Below are 22,003 nucleotides of genomic sequence, written 5' to 3' on the forward strand. Positions count from 1 at the left end.
GAATGATTTGCCATATTTTTTCACATTTAAACAGATATTCAGCCAGATGTGGTGATGTATGCCTTTAATCCCAGAGAGTTGGGAGGCTTAGGCTGAAGGATCACAAGTTTGAGGCCAGCCTCAGCATTTTAGAACAACCCTAAGGAACTCAGCAAGTTTCTGTCTCAAAATTAAAAATATAAAAAAGAATGAGGATGTGTCTCAGTGGTAGTACTCACCAAATCTGCAGTACAATGCCCAGTACAATATTCAGCAGAGTGAGCAGTGTGTTTGAAGGGGACAAGAAATATTGATCCACCACATTTCACATTTAAAGATTTTTTCTCCAGTAAACTTCCAACATGTTGATGAGAAGAACAGTAATAACAGAAGACTTTGCCAATTGTTTTCATCAGTACAATTTCTTTGCAATATGAGTTTGTTCATGTAAGTGAAGCTGATGGGATATAATAAAGGCTTTTCCCCATTGTTGGCATTCATAGGGCTTCTCTCCAGTATGAGTTCGTTCATGTGAGCAAAGATGAGAGGACTGAGTGAAGGCTTTCCCACACTGCTTACATTGATAGGGTTTCTCTTGAGTGTGAGTCCGTTCATGTCTGTGAAAGAAAAAAACAAGAAAAAGACTTTTCCACATTGTTGGTATTCATTAGGCTTCTCTTCTGCATGAATACTTCTATGTATGTGAGGTTCACTGGATGTGTCAAGGGGTTCTCCACGTTGTTGATATTCATAAGTCTTCTCTCCAGTATGCGTTTTTTCATGTCTGTGAAGATGATGGGACTGAACGAAGGCTTTTTCACACTGTTGACATTCATAGGGCTTTTCTCTGGTATGTATTCTTCCATGTATATGAAGCTGATGAGATGTAGCAAAGGCTTTGCCACACTGCTTACATTCATAGGGCTTCTCTCCGGTATACGTTCATTTATATATATATATATATATATATATATATATATATATATATATATATATATATATATATATATAGAGAGAGAGAGAGAGAGAGAGAGAGAGAGGTTTCCAGAATAGAAAATACATATGTTTAGTAAGCATAGGAAAGATATCTTGTTTCTTACCACTAATAAAAAAAAATTAATAATGAATAGAATTTTATTTATCAATCTATGAAAAACTCTTTATTTTTATTAAACCCAATGTTGACTAAGTAGAGGGAGCTGGTATCTCAAACATTAATGGATAAAAACAAGTGAATAGTATTGTTTAAGGCAGTGATCTAATTTAGAATTTTATGTGACATTGATCTAGGGATGATCTTGAGGATTTATGTCAAACAATCTTTGCATATAAAGAAACAGTTGTATAAGCATACTTAATAACTTTACTTAGTAAAATTAGCTATTAGCTCTAATAGCTATGCATAATCTGTGGCTTTACCAATTGAAAAATATCAATGCATGCAGGGCATTTCCTCATATCATTAAAGTCGAGAAAATGTCTACTATGTTAACATTATTTATTGAAATAAACCATTGGCTGTTGAGCTGATTTATTTCTGTCTGATATTTTCAAAGGAACTATTTTTAGAGTGATTTTTTTGCAATAAACTGTTGATAAGGGCTCAAACTAAGGCCTTGTTTTTAATGTTTTAGGGTTTTCAAGGCTTTTTTCTTTTTTAATAACTTAAAAGGAGAGTAACATGTTTATCCAGGAAGCATCTTCCTCCTGGAGCCAAGACTAGAATTCCAGTCCTTTTCTGTCTCTCTGTTTTTGTTTTCCCCATTTGGTCTCCATTTAAACTGTGGTGTAACATCCAACCTTGGCTAGAACTATGTTAACCTCTGTGAATCCCTTAGAATGTCTAGGGCTAACTGGATGATAAACTCATCTTTTGAAAATGGGTGTCTCTCTATAAATTTAGGATGTTGTACTGTCCTTTTGAGTCTCTCTATTAAAATCATAGGATTTTCCTAATGACTTTCTATAATCCCTTCATAGGCATCCTGTTCATTTGTTGGATATTAATCTATTTGGGGAGAGATTGATTTCTAAATAAATTGAGAAATATATTTATGTCCTTTATGCTCTATAACTCAACCTGTTATCAATAAGATATAAAGTTTTGTTATTTTTTATACTGTGGGATAATTTAAATATATTTTTTAAGCTAATGAAAGCCTAAGTTATATAAAGGTTCAAATTGTGAAACACAAAATCGTTTTGTTACTTTTTCACAAAAGGTTAAAAGCTCTGAGCCTTTCTTTAATTTATGCTTTAAATGTACCATCCTATTGTGTTAGCTAATATTCATGTAACCTCAAGCAACAATATATGTAAGCTTTGTAAAATGATATTTAAGAAATAAAGATCAGCTTCAGAACTAGAACACTTCACCGAAGATTTGTAGGAGCTCCACCTTACTGAGATACAGCTCAGGCTCCCTCCTTCCTACATGTCAGAATGCCTTTTCTTTCCTGAGAGCTGGACTGATTTGCAGCTTGGGTTTGGGAGAGATAGCAGCTGGCCATCATTCTATCTGTACACAATATAAGCTTGCTTTAATCTGATTTAAAATTGGAGTTGGTGGTCTTTTGATTGCATTGTGGTTCAACACACAGCACTGTCTTTTGACCTTCCTTTCCAAATAAACACCATGAGAAACACAGCAAAAGGCTGGTAACAGAGATAGCAGTGACAATCACCCTATTTTTAGCTTGTTTGCTACCTTAAATATTTGGACTCAGGTATGTAAGGAACTCTTTTTTTTTTTTTTTAAATCTATTCTGTTTTTTTTTTTTTTTTCAGTTTTCGGTGGTCAGAACTCTTTGTATGTGGTGTTGAGGATCGAATCCGGGCCGCATGCATGCCAGGCGAGCACGGTACCGCTTGAGCCACATCCCAAGCTCCATGTAAGGAACTCTTATCAATGACCACACAAGGCCCTAGGAGAGGGAGCATGGTCCAGGATGGCCACCAAGGCCTTGAGGAAGGAGGAACATGAGTAGGGGAGCTGAGAGGACTCTGAGCTCAGGCAGTGCAGGGAAGAAGGGGACAGAGAAGAGCAGATCCAGGCACGAATGGGTGGTGCTGGCCCAGGAAGTTCATCAGACCCAGGAGTAAATGGGCATCCATGCAAGTGCCTCCTGCTCCACAGTCATTAATAGACCCCAGGACCAGTGGTGCCCAGGCCTCCTGGGCACAATGACCCCAGCAGAGCACAGCAAGTACACCGAGAAGTTTATAGCAACAAGTAGAACCCCCTGCAGCACAGAGCAAGCACTGGATAGCAGGACTCCTGGGAATTTATTGGCTGTAGGATGGAGAGTAATATTGACCTTGTGAGTGCTGACCACGTCCGGGGTGCTGCACCCACTGTGGACTTCACGTGGGTCATGACCACTGGGTAAGAAGGTTGCAGCTCTAAAGTGTCCGGAAACCTTGAATCCAGTGCTCCTGAATTCCCACCAGAGACCCTGCTGTATCATGTCCAAACAAGAATTCCTGGCTACGACCTGGGGTCTTTTGCCAGTGGAGGCCCCATTAGTGATGTGGGACACATGAGGCTGGACACCCAGGGAAGATTCAGGGAGCCAACTTAATAGCTGCATGGCTCACAGGGGTAGCCCTAAAATTTTCTAAACCTCCAGTTTGAAATTTCATTATATTTACCCCCAGTGTGTACATTTTTTGTAGGAGTCTACATAAAGTTTTTTATCCGTTACTTTATAGAAAGTGCTTTGTGTACCATTCAGAATAAGATTAGTCAGAGGTCTTTCAAGCATTACCAGAAAACCAGAAGTAAAGTCATCAGTCTGCATAGGAACCCACATTGAGTTCTTTGCAAAACCTTTTCCTGACATTCTGTTTAAAGAAAATTATGGTGAGGGTCTCTGGAGAAGCTTATTTAAAATTCTTACCTGGAGAAGAAAGTGCCACTACATTAGGACATCAGACTGGGACTCTCCTTACCTTGCCTTTTGTTACATACTTTGTATGAAAAAAATCATCATATGATGTTCCCAGGGCTACTGAGGTACCCTAAACAGAGAGAGAGGTCCAGCCTAGATTTTCTGGCATATTCCACCTAAGTATTAATTATGGGGAGAGAAACTAAGTGGATGTCAGTTTTTAAAATTCACTGATGTCAAGAACCTTCAAGAAAAAAGGGACTAACTGCAAATGTGGAGGAAACACCTGCAGAACTGCATCTACTCATGTGGACAGTAGTGGGGTCCACGCACACAGCAGCAGCAGCAAACTCACCACCTGAGCTAGGGGAGGGCTCAGTGCTAGGGCACCTGTCTAGCAGGCACAAGGCAAGATTGGGTCCCTGGCACCAGGGAAAGAGAAGAAATAGAAAGGAACTCAATTAAGTACAGGGCAAAGTATATTTGGAGAAGATGCCTCTCCAGACAATACATACAAATTACAACTTTTATAATGCCCTTTAATGTGCCTACTTACAACACAGCACATGAGACTTAGAACAAACACGAGTGATAGGGTGGTGGTTCCAGAGGGTATGTACAGAAAAGGGTGACTTGATCTTGTACATGCGTGTGCACAAGCGTGTGAGTGTGCATGTGTGGGTGCCAAAACTCAGCCCATTTTTAATGTCACTTGGTGCTCTAGAGAACACTCATGTGAAAGCCAGGCCATTTTTGATAGCCTCTGTGACCCTGCTAAGGTGCTTTTCTGGTGCCTGGTGCATGAAAGGCAAATTAATTAAAACTCATTATATCACGAGTTCTTAATAAAAAATGAATAACTGGTTTTCTTAAATATTTAGTTCTTTCACCCCTGTTTTCAACATAAATTATCTAATATATATTTTTTTCCAAGTTGACTCCAGTTTAGTTCAACTGAACTAATAATAATTTGGAAAGTGTGAATTAATGTTCTTATGATGATCAGCATCATTTTAGAATCTTAGAGCTTGAAGAAGAAACACATGAAGAAGTAATTCCTGCATCTGAATTGGTGACACCTGAAACTCCAAACAAACAAGGCACATTTTGATTTACATCAGGGATTCAGGAAACACCCAGGAGCTGTGCAGCGTAGCATATTTCTGAGATCCCAGTGGCCATAGCAGGAGGATCACAAGCTTCAACCCAGCCTCAGCAAGAAAGGAAGGCCCTTAAGAAGAACTTAGCAAGATCCTCTATGAAACAAACAAACAAACAAAAAACACAAAATTTTAAAAAGGACTATGGATGGGGCTCAGTGCTTAAGGACTCCAGATACAATGATGCTAATGTTCCTTTTCTCTTCTCCATTCTCTGAGCCTAGTAATTATTTATCTAAAACCTCTCACAATTTTTATTGTCATAACATATGTAAAAGTCATACAATATTTGAGGACACAGAAAATATCAGAATTACATATGGAAAAAGTTTTCAAATTATGAGACCAGAGTTTAAAATATCATTTATTTGATAAAGCCTTTAGTGGAAAAAAAATGGACAATATAAGAGAAAATGTACTTAATGGAAGGAGAGAGAGAAAAACTCTAAAAAAAAGAATTAAAATGTTGTGACTGAAAGTTAACACAACTAACTTTTTCATACACACATATATGCACAGTATATATAAGATTATGTCATAATATGTGAGTTGACTACAGATTCAGAAAACTTAAAATACAGAAAAATTGAATCTAACAATAAGAGAGATTCAACCCAGAAAAACATACTACTTTCACATCTTCATGCTGAAACAATCCCTACATCCACTCCAGGCTGCACTTTTATGACCTCTGAAGAGACACGGGAGGAATGAAGGCACGCACACTTTCCCCTCAGTGACAGTGGTTTTCTCAAAAAAGAGGTTGCTGGCTGAGGACAGGGCAGGACCATATCAGGCTGAGGCAGCGGGATCACAGGTTCAAAGCCAGCCTCAGCAACTTAGCACCATGACTAGCGAGACCATGTCTCAAGATTGAAGAAAATAAAATAATAGAAAGGACTGGGATGTGGCTCGGTGGTTAAGCACCTTTAGGTTAAGTAGTAGTAGGAGGCGGAAGGTGGGGCTAGAGGAGGTGCTGTTTCTGCTGCTCCCTGGTGAAGCCAAGGAAGTAGGCAGGCTGCTTCTCCACAGGGTCTGGCCTAGATGGAACACTGCATCTCAGAGAGAGGGAGAAGCCCCCTAAGCCGTGGGTTTTCACAGAAATCACCTGCGCAGAAACCAGGGCCCCTGGGCTCCAGTGAGTCTTCAGCCTCTGGAGCCAGGGCCCGGGTTCGAGCCCACATGCGGCTCTCCAGAAGCACCTTAGCCCCTCTGCAGAGCTCCAGGCTGCGCTGCTCCCAAGCAGCTCATTCAGCTGCTACCTGTCCACAGCACAAGGCCATCGGCCAGCTCCCCCACCTCACTGGACACTCCGGTTCTGGAAGCAGAGCTACTCCATCTTGAATCACCTTCCTCGCCATTTTATGGGGGACATGGCTCACAGATGGAACTGCCATCTCAGCAGGTACCTGATTTCCAGCCACCCCCCAGCAGTGATAACGGTCACAGTGGCCTCCCAATACAAGATCAGCTCTCAGGTGGACAGGAGTGCAGTGCGCCGCCCACCTGGAGTGAGCTGGGGCTGAGACGCCCCGCAGTTGGGACCTGATAAATAAGAGAGGGAAGGGGACTACAATTTGGGACACAACTGAGAGATCAGGATCTGGGAAATCTCTAGGTGAGAGAGGGAGATGATACCATACTGGGGGCTCAAGTCAGATGAGGGTGAGACACTTCTCAAAAGAAGATATACAATCAATCAACAAATATATGAAATAATGCTCATCATTTTAATCAATCAGAGAAATGCAAATCAAAACTATGCTAAGATATCATCTCACTCCAGTCAGAATGGCAGCTATTATGAAGACAAACAACAATTAGTGTTGGTAGGATGTGGGGAAAACGGTACACTCATACACGGCTGATGGGACTGCAAATTGGTACAGACAGTATGGACATTCCTTGGAAATCTAGAAATGCAACCACCATTTGACCCAGCTATCCCTCTCCTCGGACTATACCTAAAGGGCTTAAAAACAGCATACTACAATGACACAGCCATGTCAATGTTTATAGCAGTGCAATTCACAATAGCTAAACTGTGGAGCCAGCCTAGATGCCCTTCAGTGGATGAATGAATAAAAAAAAATGTGGCATATAGACACAATGAAATTTTACTCATCAATAAAAGAGAATAAAATCATTGCATTTTCAGGTAAATAGAGGCATTGGAGAAGATAATGCTAAGTGAAGTTAGCCAATCCCCCCCAAAAAATGCTGAATGTTTTTTCTGATATAAGGAGGCTGACCCATAGTGGTGTGGAGAGAGAAATAGATGAATTGTAAATAGGGGACAGGGATGGGGGGGAAATGGAGGGGACAGGGGATTAGCAAGGATGGTGGAATGTGATGGACATCATTACTCAAAGTAAATATATAAAGACACGAATTACGTATCAACATACTTTATATATAAAGATATGAAAACTGTGGTATATATGTGTAATAAAAATTGTAATGCAAAAACAAACAATCATCATCAACAACAACAATAACAACAAAAAAACAAACTACATGTATAAAGACATGAAAAAACAAGAGACGTGGAAATTTGAAAGTGTTACCAATCATTTAAAGAGCAGTAGGGTTTCCTTGATATGAATCCTTTCATGTCTTTAAAGGAAACTGTGAAACCTGAATACTGCCCCACATGGCGTATCCACAGGATTTTCTGCAGTCTGAGTCCTTTCATACAACAGAACAAAACTGGAACATCTGAGCCCTTTGTATTTCTTACTCACATAGAACTTATTCATTTTGGCATAAATCTTTTCAAAAGAAATTTTCCCAGTCCCCAGAAGGAACAGGGAAAATTTTCCACATTTCTCACACTCACAGGGCTTCTCTCCATGAATATTTTCATAAAAGAGAAGAAAAATAGGACTGGGACAGTAAGCTGATAGAATGTAGCACCCCCCCACCCCCCACCCCCTGTTCAGAGGGTTTGTTTCGCAGTGTGAGTGAAATGGCTTTGAAGGCAACAGAGAAAATGGAATAATTTACCATATTTTTCACATTTAGACAGTTATTCAGTCAGATGTGGTAGTGTACACCTTTAATCCCAAAGACTTGGGAGGCTGAGGCTGAAGGACCACAAGTCTGAGGCCAGCCTCAGCACATCAGGAAGACCATAAGGATCTTAGATAGTCCCTGTCTCAAAAAAACAAAAAGGAATGGGGATGTGTCTCAGTGGTACAGTGCCACCAGACCAAATCTCCAGTACAATCCCCAGTACAATATTCAGCAGAGTGAGCCCTTTTTTGTGTTTGAAGGGGACAAGAAATACTGACCCACCACATTCCACATTTAAAGGATTTTTCTCCTATAAACTTCTAACATGTTGATGAGAGGAACAGTAATAACAGAAGACTTTACCAGTTGTGTTCAAGAGTACAATTTCTCTGCCTTATGGGTTTGTTCATGTAAGTGAAGCTGAGAGGATGTAACAAAGGATTTTTCACATTGTTGGCATTCATAGGTCTTCTCCCCAGCATGACTTCGTTCATGTATCAGAAGAGAAGAGGAATTAGTATAGGCTTTCCCACATTGTAGACATTCATAGGGCTTCTCTCCAGTATGAGTTCGCTCATGTATCACAAGGGAAGACGAAGTAGTGTAGGCTTTTCCACATTGTTTACATTCATAGGGCTTTTCTCCAGTATGTATTCTTTCATGTACGTGAAGTTCACAGGATCTACCAAAGGCTCTACCACATCTTTGACATTCATAGGGCTTTTCTCCAGTATGTGTTCTTCCATGTCTGTTTAGCTGATAGGATGTAGCAAAGGCTTTTCCACACTGTTTACATTTATAGGGCCTCTCTCCAGTATGCGTCCTTTCATGTCTGTGAAGCTGAGAGTATGCAGCAAAGTCTTTTCCACATTGTTGACATTTATAGGGCTTCTCTCCAGTATGCATCCTTCCATGTGTGTGAAGGTCACTGGATCTAGCAAAGGCTCTACCACATTGTTTACATTTATAGGGCTTCTCTCCAGAATGAGTTCTTTCATGTATGTGAAGCTGAGAAGATCTAGCAAAGGCTTTGCTACATCGCTTACATTCATAGGGCTTCACTCCAGTATGAATTTGCTCATGGGAGCGAAGGTGAGCAGACTGAATGAAGGCTTTGCCACACTGCTTACATTCATAAGGCTTCACTCCAGTATGTGTCCGTTCATGTATCTGAAGGTAAGAAGAAGTACTGAAGACCTTCCCACATTGTTGGCATTCATTGGTCTTCTCTTCTGTGTGAGTTCTTCCATGCATGTGAGGTTCACTGGATGTATCAAAGGTTTTTCCACAATGTTGACTTTCATTGGGCTTCTCTCCAGTATGGATTTGTTCATGAATCTGAAGGTAAGTTGAAGTAGTGAAGCCTTTCCCACAGTGTTGACATTCATAGGGTTTCTCTCTAGTATGTGTTCTTTCATGTCTGTGAAGGTTAGAGGGGTCAGTGAAGGCTTTTCCACACAGTTTACATTTATAGGGCTTCTCTCCAGTATGAGTTCGTTTATGTATGTGAACCTGAGAAGATCTAGCAAAGGTTTTGCCACACTGCTTACATTCATAGGGTTTTTCTCTAGTATGAGTCCATTCGTGTATCTGAAGGTAAGAAGAAGTACTGAAGACCTTCCCACATGGTTGGCATTCATTGGTCTTCTCTTCTGTGTGAGTTCTTCCATGCATGTGAGGTTCACTGGATGTATCAAAGGTTTTTCCACAATGTTGACTTCCATTGGGCTTCTCTCCAATATGGATTTCTTCATGAATATGAAGGTGAGTTGAAGTAGTGAAAGCTTTTCTACATTGTTGACATTCATAGGGCTTCTCTCCACTATGAGTTTGTTCATGTATGTGAAGCTGAGAAGATCTAGCAAAGGCTTTGCCACACCGCTTACATTCATAAGGCTTCACTCCAGTATGAGTTTGCTCATGGGAGCGAAGGTTAGCAGACTGAGTGAAGGCTTTGCCACACTGCTTACATTCATAAGGCTTCACTCCAGTATGTGTTCGTTCATGTATCTGAAGGTAAGAAGAAGTAGTGAAGACTTTTCCACATTGTTGGCATTCATTGGGCTTCTCTCCAGCATGGATTTGTTCATGTATCTGAAGGTAAGATGAAGTAGTGTAGGCTTTCCCACATTGTTGACATTGATAGGGCTTCTCTCCAGTATGCGTCCATTCATGTCTGTGAAGGGAAGAAGAAGTACTGAAGACTTTTCCACATTGTTGGCATTCATTGGTCTTCTCTTCTGTGTGAGTTCTTCCATGCATGTGAGGTTCACTGGATGTATCAAAGGTTTTTCCACAATGTTGACTTTCATTGGGCTTCTCTCCAGAATGGATTTGTTCATGCATCTGAAGGTAAGTTGAAGTAGTGAAGCCTTTCCCACAGTGTTGATATTCATAAGATTTCTCTCTATTATGTGTTCTTTCATGTCTGTGAAGGTTAGAGGGGTCATTGAAGGCTTTCCCACACAGCTTACATTCATAGGGCTTCTCTCCAGTATGAGTTCGTTTATGTATGTGAAGCTGAGGAGATCGAGCAAAGGCTTTTCCACACAGTTTACATACATAGGGCTTCTCTCCAGTATGAGTTTTCACATGTGAGTGAAGGTGAGTGGACTGAGTGAAGGCTTTCCCACACTGCTTACATTCATAGGGCTTCTCTCCAGTATGAATCCGTTCATGTATCTGAAGGTTAGAAAAAGTACTGAAGACTTTTCCACATTGTTGGCATTCATAGGATTTCTCTGCCATATGAGTGTTTTCAAGTGAGTGAAGGTTAGAAGACTGAGTAAAAGCTTTGCCATACTGCTTACATTCATAGGGCTTCTCCCTAGTATGAGTTCTTTCATGTCTCTGAAGGTTAGAAGAAGTAGTGAAGACTTTTCCACATTGTTGGCATTCATTGGGCTTCTCTCCAGCATGGATTTGTTCATGTATCTGAAGGTAAGATGAAGTAGTGTAGGCTTTTCCACATTGTTGACATGTATAGGGCTTCTCTCCAGTATGAGTTTGCTCATGAGAGTGAAGGTGAGAAGACTGAGTGAAGGCTTTCCCACACTGCTTACACTCATAGGGCTTCTCTCCTGTATGAGTCTGTTCGTGTATCTGGAGGTAAGATGAAGTACTGAAGGCTTTCCCACATTGTTGACATTCATAGGGTTTCTCTCTAGTGTGTGTCCTCTGATGTATTCTAAGTAAACTGAGATAAGCAAAGTCTTTTCCACATATCTTACATTTGAAATGTGCTTTCCCAGTGTGCCTGATCACGTGACATCGAAGACTTGTGAATGAAACCAAAGTTTTACCACCTTGTTTACATTTATGGAGTTTCTCTCCAGAATGAGTTCTTTCATGTTTTCTAAATAAAGTGGGGGAATGAAAGGCTTTCCCACATACCTCACATTGAAAAGGTTTACCTCCACTGTGTGTTCTCATGTGTTTTTGAACACCTGGGAGAGAAAAAAAGGCTTCACCACATTGTTGATTTTCATAGGGTTCGCACTTAGTATGAGATACTTCATGTCTTTGAATGTCACTGGAACAACTGATTGTACTTTCATATGGTTCATCTCCAGTTTGTATTAACACTTGTGTGTGAACACTTTTGAGAGAAACCAGAGATTTTCTGTATTGTTTCAATTCACATGGCTTCTCTTCACATTCTTCATGCTTATAGTGTTCATGCCCACTGTGAGATCTGAAGTGCCTGTGAAGGTATGAAGGACATATGTAGTCAGTTGCACACATAATGTTATCATATGAATTCACTGTATTAAAATTTTTCTTTGTCTTCTTAAGAACTGGAATCAAATTGAAAATTTCCCCATACTGTTCTTTGCCTTTAAAGTTTACCATAAGATTTCTTTAAAGAATGATCAGCACATGATTAATGCTTGATTCATTCATGATTTTATATTTATTTAAAGGTGCTAGGCTTACATTACTACCAACATCAGGTAAAGACTAGGTTTTCCAACTTGTTCAAATTGCCAGAAAATAAAGAGACTGAGAGGAAACAATGCTTTGCAACACAGCTTGCCTACGACTATTATCCAAATAGTGATATTTACATATGCAATTTCATAGTACTTTTGCATGTCAAGTACTTTGAAAAGACTGAGTATATTTCACAGTTAAATATACATGTATGTAAAATTTATTTCAGTTGTGAATAAACTTTATTGATTTTAATGTGGTGCAGAGAAGAGAACCCAGTGCCACAGGTGTGCTAGTCAAGCTCTCTACCACTGAGTCATAACCCCAGTCTCAGTTAAGTATATATTTTTGGTAAAAAAATTTGTAAGAATAAATACATTTAAAGTTGTGCACATTTCTTGCAAATTATATGACATTCTCAGATTCCCTCAAGGATTCCTCTTGTGAGTACAATTACCTTAGATTACTCCCAGAATTACTGATCTGATCTTCAATGTTCTTGTCATCCCATCTCTTTCCTAAAATACCAAACCAAAACATTATAAATTTTTAGGAGATAGAAAGGTGTTTCCAAATTTATGGAGCATTTTATGCCACAATAATTCACCAATTGATTGTCTTTTCATGTTCTACATAAATGACCAAAATAAACACGACTTCTCTATGTGATTAAATAACTACACAACATTATTACCTAGAGAAGCCAGGTTTCTGAGGACTTCCAGCATCACATCTCTGTAAAGGTTTTTCTGGGAAGCATCCAGCAAAGCCCACTCCTCCTGGGTGAAGTTCACAGCCACATCCTCCAAGGCCACTGAGATCTAAAATATCCCACAAATGTATAGTGGAGGACAAGAGAGATTGACAGCATGAGAAATCTATACTCAACATGCATGATGTTCACATGATTCCCTGGCCTCCCGATTATTTCCACGATTTTGTCCATGAAATCTTTAGTGTACTTAAGTCCTCACAGCCACTCCAATACTAGAATTGGGCCTAACACAAGGTAAACAGAGAGTGTTGTATACCCTTCCTTTGGTGAACTCACTTTTCGTGAATTCACGAGAAGTAAGAGGGGCTCTCGGGTCACCCTTAACTTATTTGTTGATTGCATCTCTATCACCATCCTACCAACATCCTGTGCAGTAGAGAGCTAATATTAGCATTCTCCATATTATTTACCCTTCGAAAAGAAAGCTGTCTGAGTAGGAAATTGCTGGAATCACAAAACTTAGCCTTTGAGACAGATCCTGCCAACCACAGTGGCTCACTGGGCCTCCACAGTTAATATAGACAACATGGTATTTACTGATCTCCTGTTTCCTTCTGAAAGTCAATTGTTCCATCCTTAAAGAAGTGCCTAGAATCAGCCCCAACACACACCCTCAGAGTATGCAGTCACTAAAGAGTTTCCCTCATAGACAACAGTTAGACAATCTTCCACACAGGTTGTCACAATATGTTCACTGGGGACTGAGCTCAACTTGGGTGATTACACTGAGGACAAGTAGAAGTTTGCAGGAGCTTTACTTCAGAACAAATTTACGCATTAGTAATCAAGCACATTGATTAATAAACACAATAATATAATAATTTCTAGTGGTTAATATCAAAGCAGAATGGGGTGTATAGAAAGATGGCATATGTCTTAGAAAAAATTCGATGACCCCCAGATGTCACCTGATCCAAACAATAGCCTTACAAAATGATATAGGTCTGAAAAACACTTTTCTTAACAGACAGCAGAAAATCCTTTTCCAAACCTTGTGGCAACCAGGAATGTCCAATGATTGTCAAACTCTTCTGAACAGCAGATGTCCCAATCAGATCATGTACACACACATGTGTGTGGGACACATGTGGTGAGACACACACCACTGTTCTGATCAAGGACACTTTGATCAAGATAGGCCACATGTACAATGTTGGTCTGTCATGAAAGCGATTCCTCGTTCCTGTAGCACAGCTGGTGCAAGGAAACCTCAGGCACAAGCACTTCCTGGGTGTGTTAAAGCAGCAGGTTTGCAGCCCAGAATCCTGAGCTATCCCACACTGACTGCTTGTGAAACAGGCCACTCCATGTGGGTTTCTAAGCAGGCCATGATTTCTGCACAGTGTGGAACAGCCCACAGGACCACCTACCAGAACACGACCCTGCCACTCACACAGAACCATGCTCAAGGACATAAGACACATGACATTTGAAGCAGAACAGTATCAACAGAGGCTAGTAGAAGCCCAAGAGAAAGCTTTTAGTGGGCTGTTCTTCAAGGCATGGAAAAATTATGGGTGACAGCAGGTGTCTTGGGGACAGAACACAATGATGGTCCAGGCAAATGAGAATCTACATGGCAAGTACTTCCTCCCTCTATTCTGCAGACAAATGCGGTTTGTTGTACATTTAACTGTGAAAGACTAAAACCCATTTCAGAAATTTAAAAGAAATATATTTTTATTTACTTACTTATGTGTGACAAATTGAAAAACAAATAAATAAACAAAAACACAGTGTGGATCAAATCCAGGGGAGCAGAACCACACAGTCACATTCCTGACACATTTGATGTTTTGAGACAGGGTGTTGTATGTTGCTCAGGGCCTCCTAAGTTGCAGAGACTAGCTTATAAACTTACGATCCTCCTGCCCCAGCCTCCCCAGCAGCTAGGATTATAGGCACTCACCACTATGTCCAGGAAAAATTTACTTTTATAGAAAAATAAGCTAAACAATTTTCTAAAAATGATAAGCAGAAAAGAAAAAAGATCAATATAGATACCAACATGACACAACTCAGAGTCTGGGACCCTCAGAGTACTACCACAACACAGACCAGAACAGAGCCCAGAAAGAGACTCCCACAAATACAGTCAACGGACCTTGCAAGAAGGAAAATCATTTACATCCAACGTGATGATGACTCCAGAGAGAGGGAGTGTTCCACACACAAGCAGAACCATTAGAACAAGAACATCATCAGGTGTGAAAGCCCCAGGAGGTTCTCCACAGCTCCATGAAGCAGTCTTGGAGAACAGTGGAGAGCAGCAAGCAGGGTGTGACCTTCACTCACCCTTCAGAAAGCCCCTCTCTGGTGCAGGACAGGGGTGTGACCTCCCAGTATGAGACCCTAGTCACTGGCTACAGACTGCACACAGCAGATCTTTCCCAAGTTTCTTTAATTTCTATTAAATTTATCACAGAACTAACAATGTTAACATCTTAAAGAAATTTTAAAAAGCTTCTCACTGTTCTAAGTCAGAAGAAATCACTGTGAAAAAGTAGGTGGAATTCCTTAAAAAGAGTTAACTAAACCCAGAGCCTGCATATAGGAATAGTAGCAAATTATTGTTCTTCCACTCAACCACCACCTGAAGTCTAGAGAATAAAGCTGAGGGAGAATTTCTTTTGGAAATCAGGTTTCAAAAATACCCAGGTTCAGGAGGCTCAGGCAGGAGGATTGCAAGTTCAATGCCAGCCTCATCAACTCAGGGAGCAACTAAGCAATTGAGCAAAACCCTGTCTCAAAATTGAAAACAAAATTTAAATACAGGGGGCAGGGGATTTGGCTCATTGTTTAAAAACACTTGGGTTCACTCCACTTTATTGTGCCCCAAAATAAGAATACCTAGGTGTACAGAGGAGGTAAGGAAGCCCACACAGGCCAGGAGAAACCCTTTCAGAGAAGATCAAGAGCTGCATTCATTGCAAGCTCAGCACTGGTGTCTCTCCAGGCTGGGTGGGCAGAGCGCAGGAGCAGAGAGTGTGAAGCAGCACCAGTCTGTGTTAAAGCAGAGGCCCCAGCACAGCTCCCTGGAGGAGCCAGAGCACTGAGCTCTTGCTGTTGCCACTGCTCTCTCCTTGCTTCTGGTGAAGCAGCAAACGAGGGCAAGGACACCGAGATCTGGCAGCAACAGTTTAGTAGTGGCAGCAGAGCCCAGAGGAACAACTCCCAAAGCCTGAGCCTGAGCACATCAGGGCCTTTACTTTTAAGCATAAGAAACTTTTGAGAACACTGAGGCAGGGGAGTTGGTGCCATCTATTTGATATCCCTTACATGCTTGTCCCTGCCTAGGGACTCAGCTCTTACACATCAGGGCCTTTGGCTGCACTCAACCTAAGGAGGGGCTGCTCTGTCCCTGCTACTCTGTGGGCTGCTTCTGCTGCTTGGTTCTCTCCTTACAGGGACCTGTCTGCTGCCAGCCTGCAGGGTGAAAGGTCAGAGAGCAGAGCTGCTGGGTGGCAGCTTGCAAATCCACAGCCTGGCGGCTCCCAAACGGCTGAAGCGTCCTTCTGTCCCACCACACTGGCTCTTAGGGGAGTCTAGAAATGGACTGAACACAAGCCAATTCACCACACGCCACAGACCAAGCAGTTTTGTGGGGAGGTACTCTGAATGACTCACGCCTTCCAGTCCTGAAGCAAGAGATTCTGACCATTCACTCACTACATTTTTTGGTGACTTGGGAATTGTCCCAGCTCAGGAAGTCGAAGGCATGTTTTCCGGTGTAAGTGTGTCACCCACAGGGTTTGGCTACACTCACCTATTCTTCTGTAATCCTACCCCTTTGCCCTGTTTGGGATAAAATATTCCATGGAAAAACCCTTTGTGTGTCCCCTTCTCTTGCTCTGCCTTTGGGTGTGGCCTTCCTAGATGTCAGTCAACCTGCTGACACAGACATCAGGAAGCTAGACTCAGCCCCCTGAAACCTGACCCCTTGCCTCATTGGAATGGCTTCTCCTCAATAAAAAACGTTCAGCACTTTCTCTCTCTCTCTGTTGTGCTCTCTCTTTCTGCAGATACTTAAGGTCACAGGAGCCATCACAGGACCCAAAGAAAAAGATATCTGTGTCTCTTGTGAGAATATTTCATGCAGCCCAGTTCACCTGGAGTGATCCTGAGTGTTTTAGTGTGAGGAAAGCGACAATTGGTGGCCCATATGGCCACTCCAGAGTGATTTTTATAAATTTAGTGCATTTGGAGTTTCTCTTCAGAAGTTAAGCCTGCTTCAGATTGCAGAGTATTGTGGGCTGAATTGTAGAAAGTAAGTGGATTAGACAGAAGAAAAATCTGTGAGGTTAAACTCTTAAATGTTTGGGAATATTCTGTCTTTATAAAAATATTTTTATAATTCTAGACTCTAAATAAATGTAAAGTGTTATTAATATGATTAGTGGGAAATGTGAAGTTCAGTCTTCTCCCATGGGAAAAGTGTTTTGTGGACTTTTTGGGATTGTTTTTGTGAATCTTTATATTTTGAAACATTAAGTAAAGATTTTTTTTTGGAGGGTGTATGTACTAGAAGTCTGTGCTGGGACAGTGAGAAAAAAGGAAGAAAATTTTTATGCTGAGAGATTCTCTACCTGTAGAAAAGTGAATTTTATACTTTTATTGTTTTGTGAATACTCAGAAGGTTGTGAACCTCTGCTACACTCTTGTCCTATGGATCAGAAAGACTGTAACTGAGCCTAGGCAGTGCTCCCTCTGGTGTCTGTAAGTAGAGCCACGGCCAACAGTGCTTTGAACCCTTAAGCAATCTGGCCTGGGTGCAGAATGCCTTAAAATCTGAGAGTAACACTGGTGTCTGTGGTTAAAACTCACTTTTAAAGGACCCGCGCACTCCCAGGGAAAGTACAAAAGACAGGAGGACACTGTGAAGGGATCATACAGGAAAACATCCATGAACTGCAAGAGTGTGAACAGCGTGCAGGTCTCCAGATGAGGCTTCATAGGAACAAACCAAATGCAAGGCAACCCGCTGGGAAGCTCAGGGAGCCTCTGCCCTGAACAATGGGCAGCAGGATCCTTGCTGTTTCCATCACCATGGTAACCGCCCAAAGCCTGGCTGGCCAAGTGGACTTCCTGGTCCCGCCCCCGCATTTCCAAGGCTTCCTATTGGTCCTTCCACTGTCACTCAGACAGGACTTCTGGTCCTGCCTCCCAGCCACTAACCTTCCTTCCTGTTTCACACAGATTTGATCCTGAAACTACAGAGCCTGCACTTTTAAGAATCCCCACTTGGAAATGCTAAAAAAAGACATCTTTTTCAGGAAAAAATCTAATTCCACAGGTTACTGTGTGGCAGCCCAAGTTTAAGTTATTTTTGAGTTCCACAACCTGACTTTTCTCTATGGTTGTAACTAAATAATATTCTATTGATAAGAGATATAAAACATATGCCTCTTATATTTTGCTTTTCATTTTGGAGGTTATGGGAATGCATTTGCTTGTTGCAGGAACAAAAGCCGGCAATATTCCTGTGATAATCAAGAAATCCTTATTCTCATTCCTATGTATTGTCAAAAAGAATAAAATATACATAAGGATCTTATTTCAGCTACATCCTGTGAATCACATTTAAGAATGCACTCTTAGTTAAAAATAAATTGAAATGGATCCAAAATATCTTAAGAACCACGTGGTTACATAAAGTAAATACAACTACAAGTTATGCTCTTTGAATAACCTATAATTGTTGATCAATAAAATAATTAACATATGTCAAATTGTTTAATTAATATATACTTATCTAATTGTTTTTCTTCAACAGAAAACACATAACTTATATATTTCTTATACATGCATTTACCTGATGCTCTGCCTTTTAGTTACAGATATTTGAGATGAATGTATTTTACTATAAATTCACTTTCAAAAAATAATCAAGTAATCTCAAATTACTGCAGAAACTTTTAGAATAAACAGATATGACTTTGTCTATAAGAATATCCAATGGCTTTAACTGTATTTTCGTTCAGACATTTCTTATGAAAGTGCAATAATTTGCTTAGACTCTACGGTTTTCAGAAATTGTTCCAAAGTATAACTAGGAAAAACTCGTAAAAGAAAAAGATGCTTCAACAGAGAAAAAGCACACATAGGAGGTCTTGAGAAAAGAAAGGAACCATCTTTGGTGAAACAGGTCTTTATATTCTAGATTTTAATGATAAAAGTAGTTGTTTAAATAGAAAGATTTTTACATCGTTATCTAGACAGATGACATAGAAAGTTAAAACAATTGAGAAAAACATTTATATGTACTGGATTGACCATAAAAATTTAACTGATTAATTCTAGGATATTTCAGGGTATTTCCCTAATTTTACTCTGCTGATATGAGCTAAAACATTTGCCCATATTTTGACAAGATAAAGACCTATTAAAATGTTAAGTTTATTTTTGTTAAAGGAGGTCTTTATTGCCTAATGATTTTTTACTGTTTCAGGTAAGGATTAATTTTGGTGAATAAATTCACATCCTTGACTAAACACTAAATATATTAAACTGCTGACTTAGATTCCAATTTTGACAATTCTCCTTAGAGGACTAAAATTGACTGACTCAAATACTTTGCTAATTCCTATATATTACTTTTATTGGATAATTGTGAGATTTGGGAGAACTTTTTTTTTTTTAAGAGAGAGGGAGAGAGAGAGAGAGAGAGGGAGAATTTTAATATTTATTTTTTAGTTCTCGGAGGACACAGCATCTTTGTTGGTATGTGGTGCTGAGGATCGAACCCCGGCCGCAAGCATGCCAGGCGAGCGCGCTACCGCTTGAGCCACATCCCCAGCCCCGGGAGAACATTTTGTTAAGATTGATGTTCTTCAAATTAAAGTCACACATTGGTTTTGAGCAACAAAAGTTGCAAAATTGGTTGGAAATTCATTGATATAAGTTCTCTGACTAGACCTATTATCCACAAAAAATATGGTAAGATTTATGTTATTCCCTCCACTGGGAAGTAATCTTCATCATATTTTCTAAAAGATAATTAAGAGACACCTATTGAAAGATAATATTCTTTCTTTTTTTTTTTGAGAGAGAATTTTTTAATATTTATTTTTTTAGTCTTCGGTGGATACAACATGTTCATTTTTATGTCGTGCTGAGGATTGAACCCAGCGCCCCACACATGCCAGGTGAGCACTACCGCTTGAGCCACATCCCCAGTCCTGAAAGGATAATATTCTAAAATACAGAGATATTTGGAGACCTTCTCTCAAAGAGATTGAGAGTTCTTTTTAAGTTGTTAGGCTGGATCAACTAGTCTATATTGGGAAATTGCAATAATGCATAAAAGATAATTCTTTCCTAGCGTTGAAATACTTGTACTATTACCTATATCCTAAACTGGCAGTGCTATGGCTGACACCAAGCCTTGACTCAGTTTTATTAAATAAAGACAAGGGGGGACAGGAGCTCCAAGGCCAAGCTGTCTGGAACCCCCCAAAGCTCCTCGGGACCCAGGTGGCCGGGAGGGACCCCTGCTGCCGAGGGGGACCCCACCTCAGCAGGGAAGGACGTGGACTTGCTCTCTGTCATAGAGAAGGTGGCCCTGGTAGAACAGAGCTGGCCCTGCAGAGCAGCCCCGCCCCACCCCCCCAGCGCCTGTGGTCTTTGTGTCTGCTGAGCAAGGTGGACCACCTAAGGGGTTGGGGTGTAAGGAGGTCTGGCGGTGGGGACTGCAGTCGTGTGGCTGAAGCACTAGGCCATGTTGAGGCCCGGTGGACAACACTCCCACCGAGGGCCTCCGCCAAGAGAATCGCCAGGGCCAGGTCCTGGTGAGGGAGGCACTGCCTTCCTGTCTCCAATGGCAGGGAGCCCCGTGGGCCTTGCAGCCTACCCAGTGGAGGCGGGGCCTGGCTGGTTGTGCCTTCCCTGGCCGCCCAGGTCCCTGGGGCTGGAATCAAGGACAAGCTCACCTGTGACTTACACCAGCTCATCAGCCCCTCCAGGGTGCCCTTCCCAGCACCATGGAGCTCCTGCTGCCTAGGGCAGATGACGCCAGCGGGGCTGAGACCCCAAGCCTCCAGGCCTGAGGACAGTCCCCCGCCCCACCCCACCCCCTGCCCGGGACTGTGGAGCTTGGATGTGGGGGTGACGGGTGTGGCGGACGAGTGCGTCTTCTTTGGTAAGGATGGTGCCAAGAATGTAAGAAAAGAGGCAGTGCCTGACTGTCCCCAGGAGCCACCCCTCCCGGCCAGCTCCCTTCCTCCAGTCTCAGGGGCCAGATGGGTCACCCCCAGCTGATGTGCCAACCACGTCGCCAGGCCCAGATGATGCTGAGGGCACCGCTGAGCTGATGGTGAGACAGCAGGCTCCTTGCAGGGGGCTGGGTGGGGGCGGCACTGGCAGGGAGGAGGGGAGGGGAGGAGCCCTTCACGCCCACCCCTCCCCCATCCCCTGGGAGCCAGGGACCAGGACTGGGCCACCAGCCCACATCCCAGTCCAGGCAGTGTGGATCACCCGCCAGAACTGAGACCAGGCTCAGGGTGACCCACCAGAACACTCTGGGTGACCCCTGTTAGTTTTCCACTCCTCAGACCCAGGTCGCAGGCCTCAGCTGGGGTGGTTTCCCCAGCATCTCCCTTTCCACTGCATCCAGCCCCACCCCCTCCTGCCACTCTCTACCCCCAGGACCCACCAGCAGGGAGCTGAGGGCAGCGAATTTGGGTACCACCTAGGGCTCCCCATGCTGGCCCCTTCTGCGCCTTCTCTCAGCTCTTCGTCTCTGGAGCTGTGTTCTTTCTTTTCTTTGGGAGTTGGGGACCACCAGGTCACAAGGTGGATCTGGCCCCTCATCATAGCAGCCTGCCGTCTCTATGTTTTCCTCATGAAAGAAAGAAAACTCAGTGTTTTCCCCTTCATCTCAAGCTACCAGTGTGTTCCCTTCCCCTACAGGGGAAGAGAAAGAAAAACTGGAATTATGGAAACTCTCCTTCTCCCATTACTTAAGCTGTGGTCCATTTTTAATATACTTTACAGTGTGGACTGGAAAGTCCACCCATAACTAGATTAATTCTCCTAACGGCCATGGTCAGCTATGCCCACATGTTGATCCTGTGGTAAACAGGCTGACTGGGAATATCTTCTGGAAACAGACAGCATGTAAGAAACCTAAAGCAGCCAATCATGCTGGTCCTTAGAGATTAAGACTATATTCACCTAACTGAACAATTGTCAGAAAGGTTAATAGATTTTTTTTTCTGTTTAGGCAAGTTATTCTTTAAAATATCCACCAATGC

General features: G+C 41.8%; 2 protein-coding genes across 5 annotated transcripts in view; both read right to left on the reverse strand.

Moving 5' to 3' along the window:
- Nucleotides 1-22,003, reverse strand: part of LOC144371983 (uncharacterized) — a 101,452-nt gene that overhangs the window by 40,766 nt on the left and 38,683 nt on the right. The gene's annotated exons all lie outside the window — the stretch shown is intronic.
- LOC106144658 (uncharacterized) overlaps nucleotides 1-22,003 on the reverse strand; it is a 72,079-nt gene that overhangs the window by 11,294 nt on the left and 38,782 nt on the right. For 2 of the 4 annotated variants that reach the window (XM_021733427.3, XM_078035341.1), the window contains 3 exons: nucleotides 12,672-12,798; nucleotides 12,435-12,495; nucleotides 6,739-11,747 (listed from right to left, as the gene is read on the reverse strand). In XM_021733427.3, the coding sequence (XP_021589102.2) occupies nucleotides 8,417-11,747; nucleotides 12,435-12,495; nucleotides 12,672-12,798 (3,519 nt within the window). In that variant the 3' untranslated portion in view covers nucleotides 6,739-8,416. Of the gene's footprint in view, nucleotides 1-6,738; nucleotides 11,748-12,434; nucleotides 12,496-12,671; nucleotides 12,799-22,003 lie in introns of those variants that run through there. The other 2 variants (XM_040286881.2, XM_078035342.1) reach the window with 2 other exon arrangements.

This window comes from Ictidomys tridecemlineatus, chromosome Y (genome assembly GCF_052094955.1).
Source record: "Ictidomys tridecemlineatus isolate mIctTri1 chromosome Y, mIctTri1.hap1, whole genome shotgun sequence".
Classification (NCBI taxonomy): domain Eukaryota; kingdom Metazoa; phylum Chordata; class Mammalia; order Rodentia; family Sciuridae; genus Ictidomys; species Ictidomys tridecemlineatus.